The sequence below is a fragment of the Mandrillus leucophaeus genome, unplaced genomic scaffold, assembly GCF_000951045.1.
Source record: "Mandrillus leucophaeus isolate KB7577 unplaced genomic scaffold, Mleu.le_1.0 Scaffold26, whole genome shotgun sequence".
Classification (NCBI taxonomy): domain Eukaryota; kingdom Metazoa; phylum Chordata; class Mammalia; order Primates; family Cercopithecidae; genus Mandrillus; species Mandrillus leucophaeus.
Window position 1 is genome coordinate 4,627,273 of NW_012102698.1, and position 25,788 is coordinate 4,653,060.

General features: G+C 59.0%; 1 protein-coding gene across 2 annotated transcripts in view; it reads left to right on the forward strand.

Annotated features, from left to right (window-relative positions):
- The window catches only part of GRAMD4 (GRAM domain containing 4), a 70,456-nt gene that overhangs the window by 33,600 nt on the left and 11,068 nt on the right, over positions 1 to 25,788 (forward strand). For both annotated transcript variants that reach the window (XM_011984055.1, XM_011984054.1), the window contains exons 4-13: positions 14,047 to 14,167; positions 17,262 to 17,323; positions 18,909 to 19,041; positions 19,693 to 19,718; positions 19,881 to 19,972; positions 21,461 to 21,552; positions 22,654 to 22,702; positions 24,241 to 24,312; positions 24,885 to 24,928; positions 24,995 to 25,104. In XM_011984055.1, coding sequence (XP_011839445.1) covers positions 14,047 to 14,167; positions 17,262 to 17,323; positions 18,909 to 19,041; positions 19,693 to 19,718; positions 19,881 to 19,972; positions 21,461 to 21,552; positions 22,654 to 22,702; positions 24,241 to 24,312; positions 24,885 to 24,928; positions 24,995 to 25,104 — 801 coding nt within the window. The remainder of the gene's footprint in view (positions 1 to 14,046; positions 14,168 to 17,261; positions 17,324 to 18,908; positions 19,042 to 19,692; positions 19,719 to 19,880; positions 19,973 to 21,460; positions 21,553 to 22,653; positions 22,703 to 24,240; positions 24,313 to 24,884; positions 24,929 to 24,994; positions 25,105 to 25,788) is intronic.

The window sequence follows — 25,788 nt, forward strand, 5'->3', positions numbered from 1 at the left end:
TCACACCTGTCCCTGTCCTGGGTTACACTTGTCCCTGTCCTGGGTTACACGCATCCCTTTTCTGGGTTACACCTGTCCCATGTTACACCTGTCCCATGTTACACCTGTCCCTGCTCTGGGTTACACCTGTCCCTGTTCTGTGTTCTGCCTGTCCCTGTTCCAGGTTCTACCTGTCCCTGTTCCGGGTTACATTTATGTCCACAGTGTGACTGTAGCGTGGCTTCATCCACTTGTCTACTTGTTCCCTTTTTTTTTTTTCCCACTTTGTTTTGTTTTTGAGACAGGGTCTCATTCTGTCACTCAGGCTGGAGTGCAGTAGCACGATCCTGGCTCACTGCAGCCTCATCCTCCCAGACTCAAGCAGTCCTCCCACCTCAGCCTCCTGAGTAGCAAGGACTATAGGCACATGCCACCGCACCTGGTTTTTGTGTGTATGTGTGTGGAGACGGGGCTTCACCATGTTGCCCAGGCTGATCTTGAACTCCTGGACTCAAGCCATCCATCGCCTCAGCCTCTCGAAGTTTATTGCAGGTGTGAGCCACTGTTCCTGGCCTTGCTTATTCCCTGTTGATGGACAGCTGTACTGTCTCCAGGAGTACAGGATGTTAGTAGTTACAGGTAGTTCTTAGCAGGCTGTCTGCACCTGGAGGATAATGAATGAGCTTGTTTTTATACCCTAAGCATGATGTCTTGGGTGTAGTGGGAGCTTGGTGAATGGAGGGATTAGTTGCAGATTAGTTGGAGTTTGCCCAGCAGAACCGATGCCCTGTCCCATTCTGACACCCCTCTTAGTCCCCAGAAGGATATAGAATGTGAGAAAGGACATTATGTAATCTGGGGACCCACAGGCACATTCTGGTTGTCACTAAGCCAACATCTGTGTGCTGCTGTGGCCATCCCTGCCTCTCCTGACCTGCAGGAGGGAGTGCTGGCGTGGAGAGCTGTGTTAGGAGTCAGGACCCAATTCTAATTCTTGACTCAGGCACTGGTTAGCAGGTGACTGTGGACATTTACCCGTTTGGGGCCTCAGCTCCCCCACCTGTAAAACAGCTAAGTGGTCAGTGTTAAAATTCCACTCCATTATCTATAGTACCTTCTCTCAGAAAGCAGAGTATTATTCTTCACAGAGGAGAGGAAATGGCCCAAGTATGCCACAGCCTTCTCTGATGATTAAATCCTGAAGAGTACATTTTCCTTCAAGAAAATGACACAGGATGAAGACTGTGAAGTTGAAATGGATTTTGGCTCGTGGCTGAAGGCAGGAGCCTAAATTTGTTAAAGAAGCACATAAATAAATTAAAAGCATCATGCATTTTTATGTAGCCCCAAATGCATTTCGGTTGCTAGTGCTTTTTGAGCGCGGTTGCCGTGCACGCATGTGCATCTGTTGGTCACTTGTCACCTGCCGTGCGCAGGCTCTGGGAGGTGAGATTCCCCAGGGTTGTAAGGTGCACACACAGCCTCTACGCAAGGGCAATGTGATGCAGAATTTGGATTTTGGAGGGGAAGTGCTTCTGAGGACCCTTGGGGCCAGGGAGCTTCTCTTCCTGGGGGCTTCCCGGTTGCTAGGCTGTGTAGGGGAGCCCTCGTGACTGCCTTTCTTCTTCCTGTGTCGCTGGGGAGGGCTGCAGATGCCTCCTGGCTGAGCTGGAGGGTGCTCCCCTAGGCTACCACGCCCCATCTCTGGGCATGGGTACCCTCATAGCACCAGACACGGGTGGATTCCCGGCAGATGCACTCAGACGGGCAGTGGCAGTGGTTCCCCAAGAGTGTGACTTGGAGAGAAGGTGCCTTTTCCTCCTGAGCCCCTGGTGCTCCTGGAAGCTCCCTTTCCTGCTGTCACGCACAGGGATCAGAGTGGCTGGCCCTTAGGCCATGGGAGGTCTTCTCGAAGAAGCTGGCAGGAGGGGCCAGCCATCTGCCTCCTGAGGCCTGCAGGGCTTCCTCTGAATGCACAGCTTTAATGGAGGGGTCCTGGAGGGGAAGGGAAGTTTCTAGGTGGCTGTCCTGGGTGATTCAGAGGGAGGAAAACCTTCCTTACCATTGAAGTCTTCTGGAAGCAGAGGGGTCTGGGGAGCTGCCAGCTGCCTGCTGGTGAGGGTGTCCTTTTGAGACCAGATGGAGACAGGTTTAGGTGTGGGGTTGACTCAAATCTCTGGACTTGCCCCTTCGGACCTGGGCCTGTGGGTGTGGTTCTTGACTCAGGCCTTTTAAAAACTCCGCTTTTACAGTTTCTCCAGTGGTGAAAAGATAAACTCTGTATTAGTCTGTTTTCACACTGCTGATAAAGACATACCTGAGACTGGGCACTTTACAAACAAAAGAGGTTTAATGGACTTACAGTTCCACATGGCTGGGGAGGCCTCGCAATCATGGTGGAAGGCAAGGAGGAGCAAGTCACATCTTACATGGATGGCAGCAGGCAAAGAGCGAGCTTGTGCGGGGAAACTCCTCCTTATAAAACCGTCAGATCTCGTGAGACTCCTTCACGATCACAAGAACAGCACAGGAGAGACCTGCCCCCGTGTTTTAATTACCTCCCACCAGGTCCCTCCCACAACACGTGGGAATTCAAGATGAGATTTGGGTGGGGACACAGCCAAACCGTATCAGACTTCCAGGGCCAGACACTGGGTTGGTCTGGTTCTGCCCTAGAGTGATGACTATGAGCGGCTGACCCAGACCTACAGAAGGGAGCAGACAGGCAGAAGATAAAGACAGGTGGCTCTGAGACAGTGGCGTGTCTGTATTACATGGAATTTCCCTAGGAAAAAACGAAGTTGGCCCCCAATCTATGTTTCTCCATCACCTGCATTGCCCCATGAACACCCACCTGCTCTTTAATTACACATTGTGGATGTTCGGCCCTGGGATCCTTCATTGCCCAGGACAGATCTTTGAGTACGGGGTGAGCTGACCCCGCCAGACTGAGTTCCTGGCCCCGTCCCTGGAGCTCACACCTCAGAGGAGAAACCCCTGATCCTGCCAGTGGGGGGCCTCCTCCCTGCTGCCCCCAGGGGCTGGGGTGAAGTCAGAGAGGGACCCTGAACACGCCTGCCTGTGTGTTTTGCAATGGCTGCAGGTCCTGGGTCCAGCATCATCATCTGACAGGTGTTTTGGATGATACCTGTGTTGAATTCCATGGGAAGTATTAAGTCAGGAACCACTGCCCACCTCTGTGACCTCTCAAGTCAACTGCATCCTGCCCCGATGAACACATCCCAGCTCCCTGGCCTCACAGTCGAGGTCCTGTGTGCAGTGGGTGAGACACTCCCCAGGCCAGCAAGCCTTCCCATCCTCTGCACCTCATCTGTAGATGAGGCTGCATGGCAGAGACAAGCTCTCTAGTGGCACATGCAGAGTACTGGTGCACCACCTGGTGTGTCCTAGTGTCCCAGCTCTGTAAGGAGACCCTTATTTGTCACATTCATCTACCAACTGGACTCATGTGGGAGGGAGTAAAGGTAGCTGCTGCCTTATCTGTGACTTCCAAGGGCTTGGGCCCAGAGCCTGGCAGCTATTAGATGCTCAGCGCACGTCTGCATGTATGTATATATGGATGGATGGATGGCTGTGGATGAGTGGTTAGGTAGATGGGTAGACAGGTGAGTGGATGGGTGGATGGATGCATTGCTGGATAGATGGATGGGTGGATGGATGAATGGATGGATGGATGAGTGGACATGTAGATGGATGGATGGGTGAGTAGATGGATGGATGGATCAGTGAGTAGGCAAACAAATAGGTAGATTAGGTAAATGGGTGGGTAAATCATGGATGGATGGATGGGTGGATGAACAGACAAGTGAGTGGATGGATGGATGAATGGGTGAGTGGATGGATAGATGGGTAGGTGAATGGGAAACGGGATGGGTAGATGGATTGGTGAGTGGATGGATGGATGGATGGATGGATGCATGAGTGGATGGATGGATGGGTGAGTAGATGGATGGATGGGTGAGTGGATGGATGGATGAATGGATGGATGGGTGAGTAGAGAGATATATGGGTGGGTGAATGGGAGAAGGGATGGTTAGATGGGTGGATGAGTGGATGTGTGGATGGATGGACATGGGGGTGGATGGATAGATGGATGCATCAATGAGAAGGCAAACAAATGGGTAGATTAGGTAATGGGTGGGTAAATGATGGATGAATGGATGGATGGGTGAATGAGCAGACAGGTGAGTAGATGGATGCATGGATGGATGGATGGATGGATAGGCAGATAAATTAACTAATAACGCTGTTTCCTCCACTAGGCATGCCCTTTTGCACATACTTTAAGGCCTCACTGGCTACCTCCCAGAGCTCCGGATGTACCTCCTTCCTCTCATTCTGTCTGGTGTTTGGTCCCAGGCACGGTTTTATCTGTGCCACCTTTGCTTCCTAGTGTCTTGGGGCCTAGAGTCACCAGCTGGAAGTGGAGTTGGGGAGTGTCCCTGATTGCCCCTAGTCCACACTCAGCAGGGAGCAGGTGCTTGGCAGAGAGCCTGTTGCTGTGGGAAGGGACTGGGGGCCCGGAGGGCTTGGCTGCTGGGTGCCAAGTGCTTGGTTGGAAAGGGAGGTTGCGGGGGCGAGGGACGGCACGTGCTGTCAAGCACACGCCTCTCCTGGCTCCGTGCTGGGCCGGAGCCCCACAGTCCAGCCCACGGGCTGTCAGATGCCACGTGCCTCTCACAGGGAGAGGTAGGCATCGGTTTCTGAAAACCAGCTGCTCCGGGTGGAAACCCTGGCTGGGATCCTAGTTCTTCTTATTTGGCATGGTAAAAATGTCAGTACATTATTTGTCCACCTTAGATCCTGCACTGGTGTCCTGAAATGGACCTAAAACGGCGGTCGGCCAGCTATGCGCGCAGCAGCCTACGACATTAGGGTGTGATGTGCTTGGAAGGTTGCTTCTTCCTAGTTACCGACCGAGACGGTGTTGACAGTTGATTGTTCAGTAAACATTACCGCCGCACAATAGCGGTAAATGACACCGCAATAAATAAATGTTAGGGAGAAAATGCAGGCAAAACTTGACCATGAAAGCAAGGCATTTCTTGGAATTTTTTGTCTTCCCCGAGCAGGTAGAGCCACGGGAGGAAGGGGTTAAAGCGGCTGCCTCTGTGTGGCGACTGTAGCTGGCGCTGTACTCTGGGCTCTGCAGTGTAACTTGCAGCTGGGTAATTCGATGGAGGGAATGCCTGTCTTCTAGAAAGGTCCTGTGGTGATAGCGGGAGGGCTGAATTGGGCTGGGAGAGTTCAGGTGAGAGTCCAGGGGAGGTGGCCAGGTGGGACCTCTGGGGGTGCGGGCCTCTGGGGGTGCAGGCCTCTGGGGGTGCAGGCCTCTGCCTGGCCAGGAGCAGCTTTTTGGGTGGATCCTGAGTTCACGCCCCTGGTCTGGTGGGAAGGAGTTTTATTTAAAGATTATCACTTGATTTTTATTTTTGGGTGAGGCAGGGCCTGTTGAATCAGTCGTGTGCCAAGAGGACTCCTGCCTGAGAGATCTACTTTTGCAGGTTTAAAAATAGCCGCAGAGCTGCTTTCCTTCCTTCCAGTAACTTCCCTGTGGGCTGGGCGTCGAGGCTGGGTGGAGGCCGGGCCTCGGCCTCACCGTCTGGGCCTGCGTAGGCCTGAGCCGACGCATCTCCTTTGCCTCCCCTCAAATCAGGGTGGCCGTTCACTCATCAGAGAACGTGCTGGGGGCTGCCCTGGAGTGACCGGCGAGGTGGTCATCCCTGCCCTTCTCCTTCCAGACGCTGGGGAGGTGTGAAGGCTGGAGTGGGTGGGTGCACAACCAGCCTGGCTGTCCCGGGGCTTCCTTTAGCCTCTGTGGGGCGATTTGTATGTGCGATGTGTCGCCACGCCAGGCTCTTGTCCTGTCCCGGGGGCTCCTAGTCTGTGGCTGATCTGCTTCATTCGGTGGCTGGTGCTATCTGGAGTGGGTGGGGCTGCCTGCAGGACCAGAGCCACTCTTCCTCGTGAGCATCCCTAAACCTTGCGCTAGAGCTTGACCCCCGACTGCAAGACGCCTGTGGGTCTGAGGGTCCCTCTGGGCACACAGAGTGTCCCCTGGGCCTCCTTCCATCTTCCCCTCCACCCCGACATATTTTGCTGCCCCATGGCTCTTGTGATAGGTTGGAGTGGGGGCAGGCCCTGGCCCATTGGGTAGCCATGCTGGTTTCCCCATGGCCATGCACCTGGGCTCCCTCGCTTTCTTTCCTGACAGTGAGACGGCCGACGTGCCTTCCTGGGCACTGGGGGAGCAGACCCCTGGATGAGAACTCACAAGGCAGGCACAGATTTCTCGTTTCAGGTGCTCCCTTGGCACTTAGGTTCTCGGGTCCGACTCACTCCTTGGCCAGGCATTTTGGGCCCCTGGCCTCCCGCTGGGTTCCTTGCCATTCGGTGGCTGCTGTGACCAGGTCTGCTGTGCACTCAGCCCATTTCGGCCGGCACTCGACCCTGGAAGAGGCACAGCTCACTGGGCTGGAAACAGTGCCATGGGATCTGCACAAGCCGTGGCCTCTGATGTGGTGGCTCCTCTGCTCCTGCAGGGCCGTGACTTTCTGTTCTGATGTCGCGGGCCACGGCTCCCACCCCTGGGTCTCCACCTGGGACTTGGCCCTGGCAGGTGTGATATCACGCGCATCCTGGTGCACCCAGGCAGCCTCCCATCCCTGTGCGGCGTGTATGGCTGCCGCCTGGATGCTCACACATGTCTTGCACATGTCTGTGCCCGAGACAGGTGCAGGGAGTCTCGGGAGAGAAGGTGCCCGGTGCTGCCATTAGGATGCGCTGTGGCAGGTCATGCATTTCTGGGCCGCGTGGGTGACTCTGGAACATCCCCTCCATCTGTGCTGTTCACTGTGGAGCTTTAGAGAGGCTCAGTGTACAGTTTTCTGGTGGGGCCGCCTCAGTGGCGGCACCAGGGAATCCTGCTTCAGGTGCCTTTGGGGGCACAGCTGGAAGTGGGGAGGAGAGAGACAGAGCTGGGGCCACCGGGGACCCCATACTCCTGGAGGGCTCCTGGACCCACCAAAGGAGGGCTTCCGGTGGTTTTAAGACCCAAGGACTGCCAGAGGCAGGAAAGTCCACGCCGGGGCGGGTGGAAGGATGAGGACTCACCCAGCCTGCCTAGGCACTTGGTTCCTTTGCCCGACACGATCATCTCAAGGGAGAGGATGGTTGGCACAATCATGGCCCCACAGAGTGGCCATGTCCCCCTGCCTGTGAATGTGGCCTCCCCTGGCAGAAGGGACTTTGTAGATGTGGATGAGTCGCAGGCCTTTGGTGGAGATGGTTCTGGACTATTGAGCCGCAGACCTTTGGCGGAGATGGTTCTGGACTATTGAGTCACAGACCTTTGGTGGAGATGGTTCTGGAAGTCACAGACCTTTGGCGGAGATGGTTCTGGACTATTGAGCCGCAGACCTTTGGTGCTGTCTCTTATACACATCTAGATGTGTATAAGAGACAGGACCTTTGGTGGAGATGGTTCTGGACTATTGAGTCGCAGACCTTTGGTGGAGATGGTTCTGGACTATTGAGTTGCAGGCCTTTGGCGGAGATGGTTCTGGACTATTGAGCCGCAGACCTTTGGCGGAGATGGTTCTGGACTATTGAGCCGCAGACCTTTGGTGGAGATGGTTCTGGATTATTGAGTCGTAGACCTTTGGTGGAGATGGTTCTGGACTATTGAGTCGTAGGCCTTTGGCGGAGATGGTTCTGGATTATTGAGTCTCAGACCTTTGGTGGAGATGGTTCTGGATTATTGAGTCACAGACCTTTGGCGGAGATGGTTCTGGATTATTGAGTCACAGACCTTTGGTGGAGATGGTTCTGGACTGTTGAGTCGCAGACCTTTGGCGGAGATGGTTCTGGACTATTGAGCCGCAGACCTTTGGTGGAGATGGTTCTGGATTATTGAGTCGTAGACCTTTGGTGGAGATGGTTCTGGACTATTGAGTCGTAGGCCTTTGGCGGAGATGGTTCTGGATTATTGAGTCTCAGACCTTTGGTGGAGATGGTTCTGGATTATTGAGTCTCAGACCTTTGGCGGAGATGGTTCTGGATTACCCAGGGGTGCACAGTCACCACAGAGGTTCTGAGAAGGAGGCGGCAGGAAGGTCAGGGGAGGCCGTGTGAGGGTGAGGTCAGAGGTCACAGTGATGTCATTGCTCCCTGGGGGCCCCCAGCCAAGGAGCACCGGGGCTTCGGGAAGCTGGAAGGGCAGGAAATGGGTCTCCCCCTACTAGGAGCCTCCAGAAGGAACAGCCCTGCCCACGTCGTGACCTCAGCCCAGGGAGACCCAGGTTGGACTTCTGACTCCAGAACTGTAAGAGAATACGTTTGTGTTGTTTTAAGCCGCTGTGTTGGTGGCGAGCCATGGGAAACAAATGCAGAGGTCACCAAGGGGCCCCGTGGCCTGCCCTGTGTGTGGCCTCGCTCCCATCCCCACCCTGCAGACACCTCGGCCCTGACCTGCAGGGCAGGGAGGCCCGTGGGTGGGGCAGCCCGGCGTCCTCGGTGTTTGTGAGCAGCTTGAGGAGGCCGACTCCGGAGGCCGAGGGAACCCAGAGCCTTGGCAGCAGCCACAGGTTTTCGGGGCCTGGATGGGGGCCGGGGCTGGACGAGAGGAGTCTGCCATGTGAATACCAGCTCAGTCGTTTGCTCTGGGCAGGAAATTGGCCCTCCTGTTTCTTTTCTTACTCGGGGAAGAGAAAGAAAAATTGATGATGGGGGATTTGCATCGCTTTTGTCCTGTGGAAAGATACAGCTGTGCTCGGCACATTGCAGTTGACCTGAATGTGTCGCTGCTGGGCGGGAGGCAGGCCTGTGAGATGGAGTCGTGGGGCGTGTGATCATCATTTCAGTCTCTGGAGACACAGCAGCCTGGCCTTGCAGGGAACCGTGTGCTCGGAGATGGGAAAGACTCATGGGAGATCAACGGTCAGACGCTCCGGCCGGTTTTGTTTACTTAGCTGTCTTTGTACCGTCAGGAATGACACTGGGCAAAGGCGGGAAGCCTCGTGGCTCTTCCGGAAGCTGGGACAGGCTGATTCGCCACACTGTCCGAGGAGCCCTGTCTGCAAGGCTGAGGGGACCGTGCCGCTGGCCGACCTGGGAGCCAGGCGTCCTCTGGGCTCTGAGCAGCGTGGATGGCAGGGCTCTGGCATTCACATTTGTTTGTGCTCTTCAGAGAGCCTGACCCCAGGAGGTCCAGGGTGGAAAGAGGGGCGGCTGCCTGCGGCCCCTTGGACCTCTGAACCCAGGCTTGTGAGTGTGCCTTTTCACACAGGCAGGCACGACGCTGCATCCCAGGCTCCAGGAGGGACCCGTGTCCGCATCCGTCCACATCCATCCCTGGGCTGGGACTGGCCACCTTGGCCCAGGCTTTGGCCAGTGCTCTGCTGCGTGGTGGAACCTGGCTGGCTGCTACCCTTTCACGGCTTAGTGATTCCAGAAAGGGGTGTAGAGGGGAGCCCCATTTAGGAAAATGTGGTTTCCTGTTACCCGTGCAGGGAGGGGCCGAAGTGCCTCTCTGACCTATGGGTGGAGAGGCATATGGGCTGCCTTGACCTTGACAGGGCCAAGACCAGAGGAGGCGACGTGTGGGTGCTGGGAGTTAACCCGGGAAAGCACCCGAGCCTTCCCGCCTTGGCCTGCTCCACGCAAGACTGCCCAGCGTGACTTGTCTCACCTCTGTTCCCACGCGGTGAGAGTCACTGCTACAACATGAAGACCGAGACATGACATGAAAACGCCCCGTGGCTGTCTCTGAACCCTCCGCAGCTGGCTCCGAATTCGGGACTGAGCCAGGCGGACGCTCCCTTTGGGGAGAAACACCGGCTGATGAGGCACTCGGTTCTTTCCTTTGCTCATCCAGTGAGACTTGATTAAGCGCTTTCTGTATGCTAGGCACATCAAAAGAGGGGCCAGGAGGCTGAGAATTGGGTCCCTTGGAGGTGGCTGGGGGGTGGGGTGGGAGGGCAGCATCCATCTCAGGTGGGCTGAGATGCCCAGGTTCTCCTGGCTGTCGGTGGGCGTGTGACCCTCTGGAGGAAGGGTCCCCAGGCTCCTCTTGCCTTGGGGTATGGACCCGCCCACCAAGGGCTCCAGGGCCAGGCCGGGCCCATGCCGTGGGTTCACCTGCTCCAGGCTGCTCTTGGGGACCCACCAAGCCACCCTCTCAGGGCAGGGTGGTGTCCCCTCTGGTCATGGTGGTGTCCTGGCACTGTGGCAGAGTCCGGCATGTAACAATTACCTGAGTATTTCTGACGAAAGCGTGCAAGAGCTGGCCCTCAAGTGGCGTCAGGAGGGCGGAGGGCTGGCAAGCTCCTTGCAAGGTTGGCAAGGGGCTGGGTGGAGGTCCCTGCGGGGGGTGGGGTTTGTGGACTCATCACCGTGTTAGGGCTGTGACCCCAAATACCCAAGTCCCCGGCTGCCTCCACTCCGTGCACGGCCTGCTGGTCAGCGCGTCTGCCCTCCCTGCTAGACGCGCTATGTGAGAACCGGCCAAGATCCCCTCCCAGCCACTCTCCCTTCCCCACATCTTGCTGGCTCCTCCTTGGGCTAGGCTGGGTCTTAGGGCTGGAACAGAGGGTGACACCGCGGTGGTCCCTTCTCCAGAATCTGTGGAGTGTGTTGGGCACAAGTCAGGGAGGCCTACAAGTAATGGAGGCCTGGAAATGTCACACGTTACCAGGAGGTTGTGTGTCGTCTCTGGGAAGCCCCACCCAGCACCCGGAGTGGGACTCATGTTGTCCCCAAGAGGAAAGAGCAGGACCCGTGAGGGAAAATGACAGAAGGCTGCACTGGATGGGGGGGCTATTGGGGAATTCACTTGGGGAAGTGGTATTGGGGTCAGGACTGAGGCTGAGGGACACCTGACCCCGGAGGGCGGAAGAGAAGCTTCCTCGGGACCAGGGCCAGCACATGCAAAGGTCCTGGGGCAGGTCCTACCCTGGGCAAATCTGAATATTTTCTGGACATTTGGGGACCTAAAAGCAAATCTCTGTGGCTTGAGCCCAAAAAGCAAAGATGAGGGTGGTGTGGAGGCTGGGAGTGGGGGGGTGGGGGCCTCGGGTGGGTGTGGAGGGCGCTGAGGCTGGGCGTGGGTGGTGTGGAGGCCTCGGGAGGGTGTGGAGGGCGCTGAGGCTGGGAGTGGGGGAGTGGGGGCCTCGGGAGGGTGTGGAGGGCGCTGAGGCTGGGAGTAGAGGGGGAGCGCCTCGAGAGGGAGCTTCAGGCTGGGAAGTAGATCCATTGCCAGCCCGGTGAGGAGTTCTAAGTGGGAAAGCAACACATTCTGGCTTGTGCTTTAAAAGCAGCCTTGGACCTCAGCTTGGAGCCGGACGGGAGGGTGTGCGAGGAGCTGGGACGCCAGTTAAGAACTTGGGGATGGGTCTGGGGTACCTGAGAGAGCAGCAGAGCGGATAGATGTGGGATCTTGGAAGAAAGAACCCCAGACGTGTGGGGGTGAAGGGCTCCCGCCCGAGTGTGGCTGGCACTGCTCCCCTCTGCTGTAAAGGAGCCAGCCGGCCGCCCAGGGAGGGCCTGGGTACAGCTCCCTCAGCCCTGGAGACGTGCCCCTCACAGCCCCGGGTCGGCCCTGCTGCTCTTGCTGGCTCCTTCCTGCTGCTCTGAACTGGAACCTCAGGCCCGGCTGGACCCTGCCCCTGTGACCCGGAAGCCTCCCAAGGCCCTGGGCAGAGGCCACCTGCCTCTGTTCTGACCCTGCCTTTGTTCAGCCCCCGGACTGGACACTTGGTACCTCGCAGCCTGTCCCGAGCCCTGGGGAGGCACCGGCTTCATCTAACGCTCTGCCAGGTGGTGGAACCTGGTCATGTCAGCGGGTTGGGGACCTCGGTCCACAGAGAAAAGTAGCCGTGCCAGGGCCAGACGCTTCTCCCCAGAACGGAGGCAGGGCGGGGAGGGTGAGCTCTGGAGCAAACCAGCCTGATGAGACCAGGCAGCCCGCAGGGACAGGCCCAGTGCCCCGCACCCCACCCTCCATAGGGAGGGTCTTGTCCAGGCCAGCTCAGTTACCCTGGTGGGGGGCTCTCGGGAGTCCAGGATGCTGAAGGACACTGAAACCATGCTTGGAGAAAAGCCGATCCCAGAAGGCGGGGGAGTGAGGCAGAGCTCCAGACACCCACAGTGGACAAATGGATCCTGGCCCTTGGCAAATCCGAATACCGTCTCACTGGTTAGTAACAGCGTCCACTGAGCCGCCAGCATCCTCAGTGGGGGTGGGGCTGGTGAGATGCTGGCGCCTGTCTCTTCCCTCTTGGGTACCATGAGCCTGTGGCTGCCGGGCAGGAAGGTGTGCTGACCTTTGGCTTCTGGGTTTACTGACCCCAGTCCACCTGCGGCTGCTCTCTGCCTGGGCACCGCCCCCTGCTGTTTCTGCACGGCTACTCCTGGACATTGGCCTGGGACTGGGGCCTGAGGCTGTCTTACTGCCCTTGGCCTCAATGTTAGAGTCTTAGGTATGGCCCTGTGGCCCCAAGTCATGTGGTGAGGTATCCAGGACAGGAAAGGAAGCTACTGGGGTCACTCTGAACATCTCCCCACCCTACCCAGAAAGAAGCTTCCAGGCTTAGAAACCTGCCTTCAGCCTTTGACTGCTGGCCAGACCCCCAAGGGTTCCTGCCTCACACTGGTGGGGTCTGGCTGCTGGCCCTGCCCACGAACCTGGGTGAATTCACTGGCCATGTTCCTTTGTCTCCGGAATATCTTGTGGGACTCCAGCAAACGCTCTTCTCCTGCTGCCGCTGCCATTTTGTAAGGTCTCAGCGTGTCCACCCCATGGTCGGTGTGGTCTGTGCAGTTGAAGTCAAGGCTGACCAATCTGGACCCTCAGCCACCATAGGCCACAGCCAAGGCAGCCTTCTGGGTAGAGACAGCACTTAGGTGACCCTCAGCTGGGTTCTGCAAGCCACTGCTGCCCCGTCAACCAGCGTTGCTCCACCTGGACTTACCCGTGACCTTCCCTGAGCCTGTCAAGGAGATAGGGTTGGGCTGGGCAGGGGACACCACACAGAGGAGGGTGGGTGGGCTGGGGAGGGGAGCATCTGGGCAGGGTCCAGTCAGTGGCCCAGGCCTCTGGGAAGGACCAAGGACCTGGGGGTGTCCACAGGTGCCGGCTCTCTGCTCTCATTGGTCTGTTGCTCTCGTCCTTCATGCGTGGAGCCTGTGCCAGGCCCTGGGAGGGCAGTGGGGGAGAAGCGAGGGCCTCAGGCTTGCCCTTAGGTGACCCAACACTGTTGGTCTGAGGAGGAGGAGGCAAGGCTGGGGCAGAAGAAGTGGGAGAGAGGCCGAGTCCCCTGTCCCCTATCTTCAATTGGTGGAAGTGTCCTGACTCCCAGAGGCTGCCTGCCCTCTCTGGCTCCTGGCCCTTCCATCCTCAGTCTTCCAGTCTCTGACCTCGCCTCCTCCCTCTGCCTGGATGCTCTTTCCCAGAGTCTGTGGCCTCACTGTGTTCCCTCCAGGTCTTCACTCAGACTTCATGTTCTCCCGAGGCTTTCCCAGAGCAGCCCTGTGTCCAGCCTGCCCCGTGCTCTTCTGAGGCCCCCTGGCCAGCTTGAGCTGTGGGCTGTCCCTGCTGGCCCAGGGCCTTTGCTCTGCCACCGATGCGTCCCAGAACCTCGCCCAGCGCATGGAGGCGCTGGGTAGGTGTGGTGGGCTGGCCGGGTGCGGTCAGTGTCCTCTCCGCAGGTGTCCTCAGCGTGGCGGTGCTCGGTGAAGTGACTTTTGTGTTCTGTGTTGCACTGTTAGGAACATAGTGAAGAAATTCACACCCTTGCTTCATTCTGGCCCTAGTCATGCAATAGTAGCCCCCTTAATAGCTCCTACCCAGGAGGAAGGACCGGATGGGGACCAGTGTGTGTCCTGCTGTGTGAGCACCCTGTACCCTGGAGGAAGGTCAGGGCTCAGGTCTGCTTACAGAGCAGAGACCCTTCTGCTGTTTCTGAGTCAGGCACCCCTGCCCCAGCATCCCAGAGTCAGAGGGCCATGTGGACATGAGGGATGGTCACCTGGCTATTCTCTCCCCCATAGAGGAGGAGCTCCGGAAGCTGCGAGAAGAAACCAATGCGGAGATGCTGCGGCAGGAGCTGGACCGGGAGCGGCAGCGGCGGATGGAGCTGGAGCAGAAGGTGCAGGAGGTGCTGAAGGCCAGGTACCCTGCCTTCCTCGGGGCCCTGGCCTGTGTGCGGCTTTCCCAACCCCCCACCCCACCTGCCCTGCCGGCCTCTGCTGCACCCATAGCATCTTGGCAGCAGCGTTCTTGGCCCTGGAGAGGCCTGAGAGTGAGGGTGGGCCCGGCTCCGACTTCCCAGGTGTAGGTCCTGCCTATACCTGCATGAGCCCTGGTCCTGGGAACATGGCATCTTCCTGTGCCTCTGGCAGTCTGGAAAAGGGGGACCTTGGCACAGGTGTTCCTGCCAGCTCCCAGGCCTGGGGCCAGGCCGACTGAAGAGAGGCTTGGCATAGGACCTGCAGAGCCCCACAGCCACCTCGTGGCCCTGATCGTGGCCTGCAGGTGACCCCGTTCTGTGCGTCCACCCATTGCCCCATCCTGAGGGCCGGCCCGGCCTCTTAGGATCTTCGTAGGACCTGCCCTCCCAGCACTGTCTGTGCGTGTTCCCATCTGCCCTGTCTGCCCCAGCCGCACTGCAGCCCCTCAGGGTGCCCTGTGGCCCCTGCCCCCATCCCGGCAGGATCATGTCCTGGGTGCCAGTGCCGCCCTGGCTCCTAGAGGGCATGTCTACAGCCGACGTCTTTGCTCTTGCCTGTGGGTCCCATGCAGGGCCCTGAGTGCTCACAGCCTCCTCCCTCACCCTGCCCTGTGCCTCACAGTGCCGCCAGCAGGAAACAGGTCATTCAGGACCCCAGCGCAAGTTACAAAGCCAATATGCCCTCCTGTCTCACTAACACCACGAGGCTCTGTGTCCTTCTGCACAAGTTCAAACTGGTGCCCGGTGGATGAGGCCAGGGAGCTCAGGCCTCACCTCTGGCTCCCAGGCCTCCCGCTCAGCCTCCACTCTAGCAGCCTCCTGCTCCAGCCTCCCTTTCAGCCTCCACTCCCTCAGCCTCCCCCCTTGGTCTCCACCCTCAGTTTCCGCTCAGCCTCCCCTCTAGCATCATCTTCAGCCCCTCTCCTCAGACTCCACTCCCTCAGCCTCCCCACTTAGGTTCTACCCAGCCTCCACTTTCAGCCTCCCTCCAGCCTCCACTCACTCAACCTCCCCCTTAGCCTTCCCACTCAGCCTCCTCCCAGGTCTCCCATCTCAGCCTCCCCCACAGCCCCCTCCTCCAGCCTCCCACCACCACTGGCCACACCTTTGTCCATGGCCCCCATGACCCACATGGATGGCTCTCACCGGTTAGGGATGCACACAGCATCTCTGGGACACCCCAGCTGAGCACAGACTGCCTGCTCCGGGCACTCCAGGGGCCGTGTGTCATTGTCAGGGCTCCACGTGTCGCTGCTTAGCTGGCCTGAGGAAGCGGCTCCCTTCAGCACCCTCAGGTTTAGTGTGTGGGAAGACGGGGGGTCTGCTGGGCTGGCTCCCACTTCTTCCTTGCCCACCTCCTGCAGGTCAGCATGACCTTGTGGAGTGCCCTGGGGGGCTCACGTGGGGGCATCCAGCTAGTGTGGGGGAGGGAGAGGCCTCACTTTCCTATTCCACCCTGGCAGAACCTCCCAGACCAGAAATGGGTGCGTGGGCCTCGGCAGGCGCTTTACCTGATGCTGAACCTGCTGTGAAAATCCACAGAAGCTCAAAGCTTAAATTACATTTAATTATGTAGAGGTGCAACAGAGACCTGACCTGCCACGCTGAGAGATCCCAGGGACAGGTGCGGTCCCTAGGCATTTGGCCACAGTACCATCCCCCCGACGGGGCGCTGCTTCTCCCAGGTGGCTAAGGTGGCCTGAGGCTGTCCCTGCGGCCCTGCTCCCTGTGTTCTGTTTCCCGTCCTCTCACCCCCGCCAGCCCCACTCCGGGATCTGGTCTTCATCTTTTACCAAAGCCCCTTGGTGGCCGGTGTGTGCAGCCCGGGTCAGCTGTGAGGACACAGGGAGCCCCATCTCACACAGTCTCTGCCTTGGGAATGGGTGGGGAGTGGGCAGTAAGGGAACATCCAGGCTGTGACCCAGGAAGTGGAAGCTGAAGGTCCTGAGAGTATTAAGGGCCCTCCCCTGCTTTACATGGGGGTGGTGCTTAGGAACCTTCTGGAAGCCTGGAGGAGGAGGAGGGGTGAAGGAAGAGCAGTCCCAGACAGAGTGACCTCCTCTTTCCTTGTCATCCTGGTACAGATCTGGGGTGGGTCTGGGTGGCTGTGGTCTGTCCAGGGTGGGTAGGTGTGTGAGGGCACACACAAACAGATATATGTGCGTGCACACTGCACACACACACACACCACACCCCTTGAAGCTGCAGGATTAAAGCACAGCAATTCTGTTTATGCAAACCTCTATATTGGTTTTTAAGAAAATTCTCAGAAAGTCACCTTGGTTTAAGGCTACTTGTTGGTGGGCAGAGGTTCTCTCCATTGTGGGTCCAAAGCCCACTGAAAACCTCGCCGTCTGCTTCCTGCCTGCCGCTTACCTGGCCCTGCCCTGTGCTCCGCCCTCTGTTCTCTTCTCAGAGTTTTCTCCTCCCCCAGCTTCCTCCCTCCCCACTCCCGCTCCCCAACAGTTAGGAAGGTTAGGGGCGACCACACAGCACTTGACCCCGTTCTGTGCTGCACCTGCTCATGAGCCTTGGCTGGAGGGGCTGGGTGTGGGACGGAAGCAGACCCTAGTGGCCGTCTAGTGACTCTGCCCAGACCAGGCAGGTCGCTGGAGTAGGCTGAGCTGGGAGCTGGGCACAGGCTGCTGACAGGCGGCACCCAGCCTGTTGCCTAGCATGGTACCTGATAAATACATGTGTGTCGATCAGTATCTTTTCATTAGCAGACAGGTTGGTGATATGAGAGTATTCTGAGCTTAATGATGAAAAAAGAAGCAAGTGTGCTAAAATGAATAGGAAAGAGTGGTGAGAACCATTGTTTGGTTGTTTAAAAACAGAACGTGTGCCTGTTAGGAAGGCAGCTCTGCCTGTGTACGCTCGGAACCAGCATTTGAGCGGTGGGGACTCCGGAGAGAGTCCCGCTGTCCCTGAGCCCTCCTGTGCAGCACACGGCCGCAGGAACCCTGGGGGGTGCCTGACTTGGCATGGAGTTTGGAACTAACAGACCTTTTGTCTCTTCTCCCCCTGCTTTTTAAGAACCGAGGAGCAGACGGCTCAGCAGCCCCCAAAAGGGCAGGCCCAGGCCAGCAATGGAGCAGGTACACCCTCCCTGGTGGGCAGGTGGACAGGCGGGCGGGCAGGCGGGTGCACGTCACCTGCTGGTTCTGCAGGCCCAGGTTAACAATGGAGCAGGTACCCCCAGCAGGCGGGCGGGCAGCAGGTGCTGGTTCTGTGCCCAGGCACCTGCTGGCATCCGGGAATCTCCTCCCGTCAGAACTGGGTTAGTGTCTCTGAGGCGAAGTGGTGAGTCACCATAGTCATCATCGCAAATTTCGAGTCACTCAACTGAAGCGTGATTGTGTGTTCTTTGGGGAATACGCTCGTTCTCGGTTTCAGCCTTGCCCCACGGAACAGTGATGTGAGCGCCCCACTGGTCACTGCCACTGCCCTGGTGCCTCCCCGAACGGACCAAGTGGGCAGTGGGGCCGTGGTTGGCTGCGAGTGGGGAGTGAGGGGCCACGTGCCCTTTTTTCTCGCTCCTCGTCCTCCATCCCTGAGTGCCTGTTCTTTATCTTGCCCCACACCCTGCAGGCAGCTGGCACAGTTCCCTGTACCTGGGGGTCAGCAAACTCCAGCCCCCGCCTGGCTTCACAGATTTAAATGGTTTCATTTCATCACATGAGAACGTTATGTAAACCTGAAATTTCAGTCCATAAGTAAAGTCCACGGGAACACAGCTGGGCCGGTTCGCTGACGGCTGGGACGAGTGTGCCGATCTCACCTGGACCCTCCCCTTAAAATCTCTGCCAGGCTGCAGTGGGGGTCGGAAGAAGCCGCAGGAGCCTGCCCTGGCCCCATCCTTCCTGCCCGGGTGGCCTTGGGGTGCACAGACCTCAGCCCCCTTGGCCTGTGGCTCTTGAACCTCTGCCCTGAGCCCGCAGCCTCCTGGATATGGTGACCACAGGCCCTCTGGTCCCAGGGCCTGAAACTGTGGCAAGGCAGCACCTGCTGCAGGCGGCTCCTCACTGGCCTTCTGAAGGGAGGAACTGGCCTGTACCCCTGAACCCCCGTTCCGAGGGATTCTTCCGGTTTTCCGCGATGGAGGCTGCTTTCTAGAGGTCTTAGCTTTTTGAGAACAGTGCTGGTCATCAGCACATCACCATGCGCTCAGCCTGGGCTGGCTTCGCTCGCCAAGCACCCCCAGCCCAGAACACAGCTTCCTACCTTGCCATCCATTGGCTGATGCCCAGGATAGGCAGGGCTCGGGCAGTGACCCCTCCAGCTACTTTCTGACAACCCGGAGGTAGAAAGGGGGTTTGATGCAGACCACTGAGGTGGGCCAAGCAGCCTGGATGGACGGGCTGCCCTCTGATGAGAGCCCAGGGCAGGCAGAGAGCTGGGGCCAGGGCATGGAAAGCAGAGAGAGCCCGCACTGAGGTCTTCATGGCCGGGGCAGCTCTGCTCTGTGCCGGTTGGTTTGCACTTGTGTCTTCAGAGGACTGAGCCCTTCAGAGTCCCTTGTACAGGGCCCCTTCATTTCCCTGCCCCACCCCCGAGCATTCCTTGTGCCCCTGCCGGCCGCGCCCTTGCATGAGGCCCCTGCCTGCCCTGAGATTCCGGGATCGACCCCAGAACAGGCTGTGCAGCCCTGCCATGCCCTCACCAGGCCCCTGCCCCCTGCAGAGCGCCGGAGCCAGGGGCTGTCCTCACGCCTGCAGAAGTGGTTCTACGAGCGGTTCGGGGAGTACGTGGAGGACTTCCGGTTCCAGCCCGAGGAGAACACCGTGGAGACGGAGGAACCCCTGAGCGCCCGCAGGTAGGGGTCGCCGAGCCTGGGGCTGCCTGTGTCCCTGGGCTGAGGCTTCAGCGGGTAGGCCAGCCTTTATCACCATGGGCCAAAGCTGTCCGTGAGGCTGCCGAGAGCAGCTGGAGGCTCCACTGTGTCCGGTCTTCTGGAGGCCATGCCTGGCAGGGGCTCGCAAGGCCCGCCTAGGTGCAGCAGAGCTGCATGCACCCACTCCGCTCTCAGCCGTGGCTTGTGACAGTTGTGTGGGGACTCGGGGGCTCAGCCCACTGCCCGGGGCCTTCCTTGGCTCTTGAGTCCTTTCAGTAAACCTTGGCTCCCCTGCCAGGCGCTGCCATGGGCCCTGGGGATCCCGACGGAGCGAGGCCAGCAAAGGCCCTGCCCTTGAGGACTTCTGTTCTGGGGACACAGGCAGGAGTCGAGGGGACGATTTTGTTGGCGAGTCACCCCCACCTTCCTAACTTGGGGAGCGGCACTGAGGGCTATCCCGGTGCCCCCTGCTGTGCTGAGCCACCATGCAGGGCCGTTCTGTGCACTCAAGGGGCCCCAGGCTGTTGAGACGCCCTCCTTGGCCCCTGCAGAGCCAGCGGAACTGGGCAGTGGGGACTGCAGAGCCGGTGGATGCGTTAACCCTGGGCTCCCATCTCTCCCCTTCTCTCTTAGGTTAACTGAAAATATGAGACGGCTCAGTGAGTACCCGCGGCTCTGCGTGGCGCCCATGGTGCCCAGTGTGGGTGGGGCCCATGGCAGTGGGGACTCTGGGATTCTGAGCCAAACTGACTCTCCAGGGAGACGTGGTTAAGGGGCCTCCTGGCCACAGTGCTGACCACTGCGGTCTGCTCTGTCCCCAGAGCGTGGTGCCAAGCCTGTCACTAACTTTGTGAAGAACCTCTCTGCCTTATCCGACTGGTACTCCGTCTACACGTCTGCCATCGCCTTCACCGTGAGTGGGTCCTCCAGTGGCCGAGCAGGGTGGGTGGGACGTGCCTGCCAGCATTCATCACATGATCAGGCACCTTCTGGAGTGGGAGATAGCCCCCAGGTGGCACTTCTTTGGGCCCCAGGGACATGCTCATTTCTCCTTCTGTAAAGTGGGTTCAGTGATGCCGGCGCCTGCCAGGGGGTGGCTTCAAGGATCAAAGACGATGGGCGTGGCCCAGGACTAGCCTGCACGGCTCCCTGGACAGGGCTGTGGTGCAGCCTCGTCCCCCAGGGTGCCCTCGGGAAAGGCCTCTTGGTACTCACCATGCGGTGCAGTGGCCACACTGCTGAGGTCCAGAGTACCTGGTGCTGGGGCCAGGGGCGCCTCACAAGGGCACAGCAGCGTGAGGGTCCCAGCCCGGCCCCTGTGAGCCACTAGTCCTGAGGGATTGGAGGACGCCGGGGCCCACATTGCGGGGCCTTGGGGAAAAGGGGCCCAGCCACCCTGCCTGGAACTGCCCTGCCACGGCTGCCACCTGCCCTGCAGAGACTTGCCACCTATGTCTCAGTACTTCGTCCTCCGGGGGATGCCCCTGACCCGGGGTGGAGGCTGTGCCTCCAGCACAAGGAGGATGCAGGCAGCCCACCCGCTTGCTGAGGCCTCCAGGCCAGAGAGGAGGCCTCCACAGCCTGACACTGTCCGGGGCTCCTGAGGGCAGCACTGCCCTGCCGAGTGGGCCCCTTGGGAGAGGTCCCCAGATGGCCTCAGCCTGGGTCAGGCTCTCCGGGGAAGTGCGTGGCCCTGTGCCTGCCCCAGGCACTTACTGCCCACCTGGGACATGGGCACTTTGTACACTCACAGATGAAGGCTGGGTGCTGGGGCCACCCGCTCCACCCCGGTCCTGGAAGGCCTCTTCTCCCACCACCCCTCACAAATGCTTTGCGACGGGAGGCCTTTGCTGCCTGGGGTCCCACACGCCCCTGTGCCGTGTCTGTTGTCACTAAGAGATGAGCCCAAGCTTTGAACCAGCCTTCCAGGCCTCACCTCTGTCCTCTGCCCTGTCTGCACATCTGCTCTTTGTCCCGGGCTCTGTGCTGGGCACACATGGTGCCTGGCATGAAGGTGGCCCTGGGCATGCACCTGTCTCGCCCTCAGCAGTGCTTGGCCGCCTTGCCCGGCCAGGCTGAGTCCTGGTGATGCCCCAAGTCTGGAGCGTGGGAGCCACACCGGGGCGAGCGGGATCCCCGTGTGGAATCAGCCGCCGTCTTCTGTCCCCAGGACACGTTTCTCCCTGGGTGGCTCCTCGCTTCCACTGGCAGCTCTTAAACTAGGGAAGCAGCCCTTCCTCCGGCTTCCCCATCAGACGTGCCCTCGTCCCTGAGTGTCTGGAGAGCCGGGGGGGTGGCCTGGTCTCCCCCCTGGGGCCTCCTGGTTGCGGGAGGTGGGAGGGATGTGCCTTGTCCTGATCCAAGCTGTCAGGAGGTCTAACGCCCCGTCTCTCCCCCGCAGGTGTACATGAATGCCGTGTGGCATGGCTGGGCCATCCCGTTGTTCTTATTTCTAGCAATTCTGAGGTTATCCCTCAATTACCTCATCGCCAGGTAGGTGAGCCGGTTTGTTGCGGCCGCTTTATCCCACTACGTGCGTGGCTGTGCTGTCTCCCTGTGTCTCACACAACCGTGACCCCAGCTGGGTATGTCATGCACTGACATTTCAGGGGTGGCCCCCCGACAGGCTGCAGAGACCCCCAGGCAGGGCGGCTCCCTGATTTGCTAGAGATGGTAGTGGGAAGTTCCCAAATCCCCCAGCACCTCCTTCTGTGGGCGGCCAGCAGAGCCGAAGCCGCTCCTGCACCTACCTGAGCATCGCAGGGGACTTCTTCGCAACCTCAGTGGGTGGGTGGGTGAAGCAAGCAGGGCTCCACACCCCAGAAGGTTCCTGCTGGCTGCCTGTTGGAGATGAGCCTGCTGGGGAGGAGCTGGACTGGGAAGGAGTGCCAGTCACCTGCAGGCAGCCCGCCCGTGTGACCGACACGTTAGCCCCGGCCTGAGTCAGGGTCCTCGCATCACTCCTTCTACCCGCTCTGAGCACTCCCTCCCTGTGGAGACTGAGTGGGGCTCTGGGAAGCCCACGCCCCGGGGCAGACCCCTAGTCCTAGCACTCCTTGGTCCTTCTTAGCCTTCGGTTACCCCCAGGAGTGAACTTCAGCCGTGTGCCGGGGCTGAGGGAGGAGCTGCGATTCCATACTTTGACTTGGCCATTCAAAAGTTTGCACTTTTATGCAGCAGTGTTTCCAGATGGTTCTCTGCGCCTGCCCCAGTTGGCTCATTTGAAAACGTTTTTTGTAGAAATCACTTAAATACTCTGGAAGGTGTCATTGGCACCCAGCATTGGGGCGGGACCCCTTTGGCTGGTGGATGTTGAAGGGCCGCCCTTCCTGATACCTCTGGCTGCTATTAAATATGTCCCCTCTACCCAGAAGGGCCCTAAGGGAGGGGTTGGTGAGGGTGATAGGAGTTGTCTGCTCTTACAGCAGGGGGTTCTGGGGGCCCTTTTCTCCCCATTAGGCAGCATAGAAGGACCTAGAAGGACAAAGAAGGGCCCCCTCCAAGGCCAGCTGGGCGTGTAGGGCTGGTGATTCGATGCCATCCCCTGACTCAGGTGGCACTGTCATAAAGGTATGTGTGTTTTTTGTTCACCAGGGGCTGGCGGATACAGTGGAGCATCGTGCCGGAAGTGTCTGAGCCCATGGTAAGTCCCTGGAGGGTGCACAGTCTCCTCCGACTGTCTCCGTCACACCAGGCCTCTCAGCCTGTGGGCACCTCTCGGGGAAGCTTCTGGATGAGGCCATGTGGTCATCCCCCGGGAGCCCTGCCCTGGCCCGAAGAGGAGGGGAGGAGGAGGCCAGCCCCTCCCTGGCCCCAAGCCCTGGGAGGGTGTGTGCCCCGCCCCGCTTGCTAGGCCAGGCTTGGCTGTGCAGGAAGCTGGCTGCCTGGCCCTGGCCTGTCCTAGCTGAGGCTTCCCAGCTGGGATGTGATGTGGCAGGGGCGGGGGACACTGAGGGGCTGCTGTAGCCCCTGCAGCCTCCCCAGGTAGGGTGGTGAACAGCGGGCTGGACAAGCAGACCTGTTCCCCTCTGAGGTGCAAGAGCCCACCTCTCGGAGGTTGCAGCGAGCCGAGATCCCGCCACTGCACTCCTGCCTGGGCGACAGAGCAAGACTCTGTCTCAAAAAAACAAACAACAAAACACCCACCTCTGGCCCACTGTCTAACTTTGTAAATACAGTTTTATTGGCCGGGCGCGATGGCTCACGCCTGTAATCCCAGCACTTTGGGAGGCTGAGGCGGGCGGATCACGAGGTCAGGAGATCGAGACCATCCCATCCCGGCTCACACAGTGAAACCCCATCTCTACTAAAAATACAAAAAACTAGCCAGGCGTGGTGGCGGGCGCCTGTAGTCCCAGCTACTCGGAGGCTGAGGCAGGAGAATGGCTTGAACCCGGGAGGCGGAGCTTGCAGTGAGCTGAGATCCGGCCACTGCACTCCAGCCTGGGCGACAGAGCGAGACTCCGTCTCAAAAAAAAAAAAAAAAATACAGTTTTATTGGCCATAGACACACCCATTCACTTACACACCGCCGTGGCTGCTTTTGCACGACGGTTGAGTAGCCGACAGACCACGTGGCCCTGGAAGCCACAAATATTTACTACTGGCCCTTTACAGAAGTTTGCTCTAGAGGGAGACCTCGGCCCATGGGGCGAGACCACTGGGCATGGGCAGAAGGGAGGCCTCGGTGCCTCCACAGGCCTAGTTGGATATCTCAGTGCCTATTTCTTACATGGAGCACCAGGGGTAAGGAGAAGTGCCTGGAAGAGGCGGGCTGTTGCTCGCCCAGCACTGGGACCCGGGAGACCTTAGGAGGCTCTTAATGAATGGGAGACAAGCAGGACCAGAGCTCCCATTGGCTGGGCCTCAGTTTCCCTGCCTGTAAGTGAGGGAGGACAGCTGTGAAGGTGAACTGTGAGGCAGAGCCTCTGCTCAGCCATTGCAGGGGCAGCTGTGCCCCACTCCTGTTGTGCGCCCAGAGTGAGGGGCACAGGGTGAGATGTCACCATCAGCCCAGAGGGGTGTCCTCCTGGTGCCAGGTCCCCAAGGGATGTCCCATCCCCTCTGGCTGTGTGGGGACAGCAGAGTCCCTGGGGCTGGGAGGGCTCCACACTGTTTTGTCAGTAGTTTTTCTGAACTGTTAAATTTCAGTGGAAAATTCTCTTTCCCCTTTGACTGAAGGAACCTCCAAAGGAAGACCTGACTGTGTCTGAGAAGTTCCAGCTGGTGCTGGATGTCGCTCAGAAAGCCCAGGTACTGCCACGGGCACCAGCCAGGGGTGTGTGTCTGTGTCGGCCACAGGCGCGAGCCAGGGGTGTCTCTGCACTGGCCAGGGGTGTGTCTGTGCCAGGGATGTGCCTATGCTGGCCAGGGGTGTGTCTCTGCCGGCCTCAGCTGCTGCCCGGGGAGGTCCGTGCCTGACACTGCAGGCCCGGTTTGCCTGCTGTCAGCTGACCTGTAGTCACCCTGCCCTTGGTTGGTCATTACAGTAACTCTGGTGGGTGGGGAAGGGGCCTCCTGATTCAGCCTCTGCGGATGGTGGGCCAGGGTCTGAGTGGAGCCCCCCTCCATCCCCCCAGGGGAGTCCCTGGCCAGGGTTAGGCGCCCCTGGAAAGGACTCAGGCCTGGGTCTGCTGTTGCTGTGAGCATGGTCACCTCTGCCCTAGACCAGAGCTGTGCCTTCCCCGGCCTCGGAGCAGCTGGGCAGGACCACAGGGCTCTGGGTGACCTCAGGGCCGCCCGACCTGGAGGCCCTCCCGGCGTCGCGGTGTGACTGACAGCCCAGGCACGGGGGCTGCTGTAATCACTGTTTCTCCTTCACGCAGAACCTTTTCGGCAAGATGGCTGACATCCTGGAGAAGATCAAGAAGTAAGTCCCGCCCCCCACCCTGGCCCGGCAGCGCCCGCCCGGCCTGAGCCTCCCATCTCCTTCCAGCTTGTTCATGTGGGTCCAGCCGGAGATCACACAGAAGCTGTATGTGGCGCTCTGGGCTGCCTTCCTGGCCTCCTGCTTCTTCCCCTACCGCCTGGTGGGGCTCACCGTGGGTAAGGAGATGTACCTGTGGCCTGTAGCTTCAGGAGGGGGGACAAGAGTGTCTGTGTGCCACCAGTGTCTGCCAGGTGTCTGCAAGAACTGGCGATCCTTCCTCGGCTTTTTGTCACAAACGTTTCAATTTGGGAGAAGTGAAGCCCATTCGAGATCGAGGGACACGGTGATTGTTTCTTAAATCAAGAAACTCTCCGATTCCAAGGCCCCCGTGTCTCCTGCCAAGTGGGAGGAGTTGGAAGACCTAAGACCCAGGATAGCAGGCCCTGGGGGTGTCAGGGAGTTGCCCTGGGCAGGACACACCTCTAGGGGGCGCCCGTGGGCTCAGGGGTGACAGTCGCGGGGAGGCTGAGAGCCTGGTTTGATGTGCGGGGAGGTTGGTTGTAGCTGATGAGTTTGGTAACATCACATGAAGCCAAGGGTCACATCCACTAAAACACTCATCTCATCCACTAAAACACTCATCTGCAGAGCTGGCTGTGGGGAAGGAGGGCAGCTGGTGGCGAGGACCAGACTGTGCCGGGAGGTGGGTGGGCTGTGGCGGCCCCTCCTCACCCCGGGAGGCACTCGTCCGCTGCTGCCCAGTGTGCTCTCTTCCCTCCTTTCTCTTTACTTTTTTCTTGCTTCCCCCTTTTCTCTGTCTTTCTGTTTCTCTTTGTTTCTCTCTCTCTCTCTCTCTCTCT